Source organism: Mesitornis unicolor, unplaced genomic scaffold (assembly GCF_000695765.1).
Source record: "Mesitornis unicolor isolate BGI_N332 unplaced genomic scaffold, ASM69576v1 scaffold36136, whole genome shotgun sequence".
In the NCBI taxonomy this organism is placed as follows: Eukaryota; Metazoa; Chordata; class Aves; order Mesitornithiformes; family Mesitornithidae; genus Mesitornis; species Mesitornis unicolor.
In genome coordinates this window covers 1-1,066 of record NW_010192303.1, presented here as the reverse complement: position 1 = coordinate 1,066, position 1,066 = coordinate 1, and the positions used below count along the sequence as shown (strand labels likewise).

At 63.6% G+C, this 1,066-nt stretch overlaps 1 protein-coding gene across 1 annotated transcript; it reads left to right on the top strand.

The window, feature by feature from the left end:
- On the top strand, positions 1–237 carry PRR15L (proline rich 15-like; the record flags this gene model as incomplete). Its single annotated transcript, XM_010187042.1, has 1 exon — positions 1–237. A coding segment is annotated over one exon (237 nt), but the record flags the coding sequence as incomplete, so codon positions are not given.
- Between the last annotated feature and the right edge of the window lie 829 nt (positions 238–1,066).

The window sequence follows — 1,066 nt, the reverse complement described above, 5'->3', positions numbered from 1 at the left end:
GTGCTGTACGAGAGCCCCGACAGCCACGGTGCAGCCGGCGGGGAGAGCCAGGAGGGGCCTGGCGAGGAGGGGCCGCCCGGCTTCGCCGCCCGCTTGGAGAAGATCGTGGACAAGAGCAGCAAAGGCAAACACGTCAAGGTCTCCAACTCGGGGCGCTTCAAGGAGAAGAAGAAAGTGCGGGCGACGCTGGCCGAGAACCCCAACCTCTGCGCCGCCGGTGAGCGGGAGGAGAAATGACCCGGACGGTTGTCACCCTCCGGTGTCACCACCACCGGTTGCTCAGGTCAGCTCGGCTCCGTCCCTCCCGGGGACACCGGACCATGGGGCTGTGGAAGGAGAAAGGACTTTTTAAGGGAGAAGCAAGGACTCTGTTTAATCGCAGCACCCCAGGGGCACTGGGAGAACTGGGGAGCAGAGCAAGGTGCTGTCTGTCCTTCCCAGCACCCCGAGGCTGACTGGTTCATACTGGGATGAGGATGCTTGGCCCAGTTTGGTTGCTTGCCGTGGACCACCAGAGCCCATCGTTCACTCAGCTCTGCCCAAATCCTGATCCTCTTGAAGGGGCGAGACTGGGGGACCCCCTCATCTCCCAAACCCAAGGAGCTGCATGGCCACAGGCGGAGCCACCAATGCCACGTTCTTGCCAGCAATGACCCCCAAACCAGGGGTCGTGACAATTCCCTGCACCCTGGGAACAAACGGGGACCATGGGGGACTCTGGGCTTCCCGACAGGAGCCGTATTCCTGCTCGGATCCGGGAATCACTCCCAGGAGGGCAGAGCCAACCATGGAGTGTGGTGCTGGAGCCACCCCCGGTGTTTGTTCGGGTTGCGGGAAGCTGAGCCCTCACGAGTGCTGATAATTAACGGCTGTTAATAAACCAGGGCTGAAGCAAAGGCAGCTCAGGGGTGCGGGCAGGGGGAGCTCAGCAGACCCCCAGTGGGGAGCAGCGCCAGCCCTGCCAGCGCAGGGAATCCCTGTCCCCACAGAGGAGGGGACACCCAGGGGTGGCCGTAACCAGCGCTGCCAGCCTGGGGGTGTCCTCTCTGCCGAGCAGGGTGCGGCC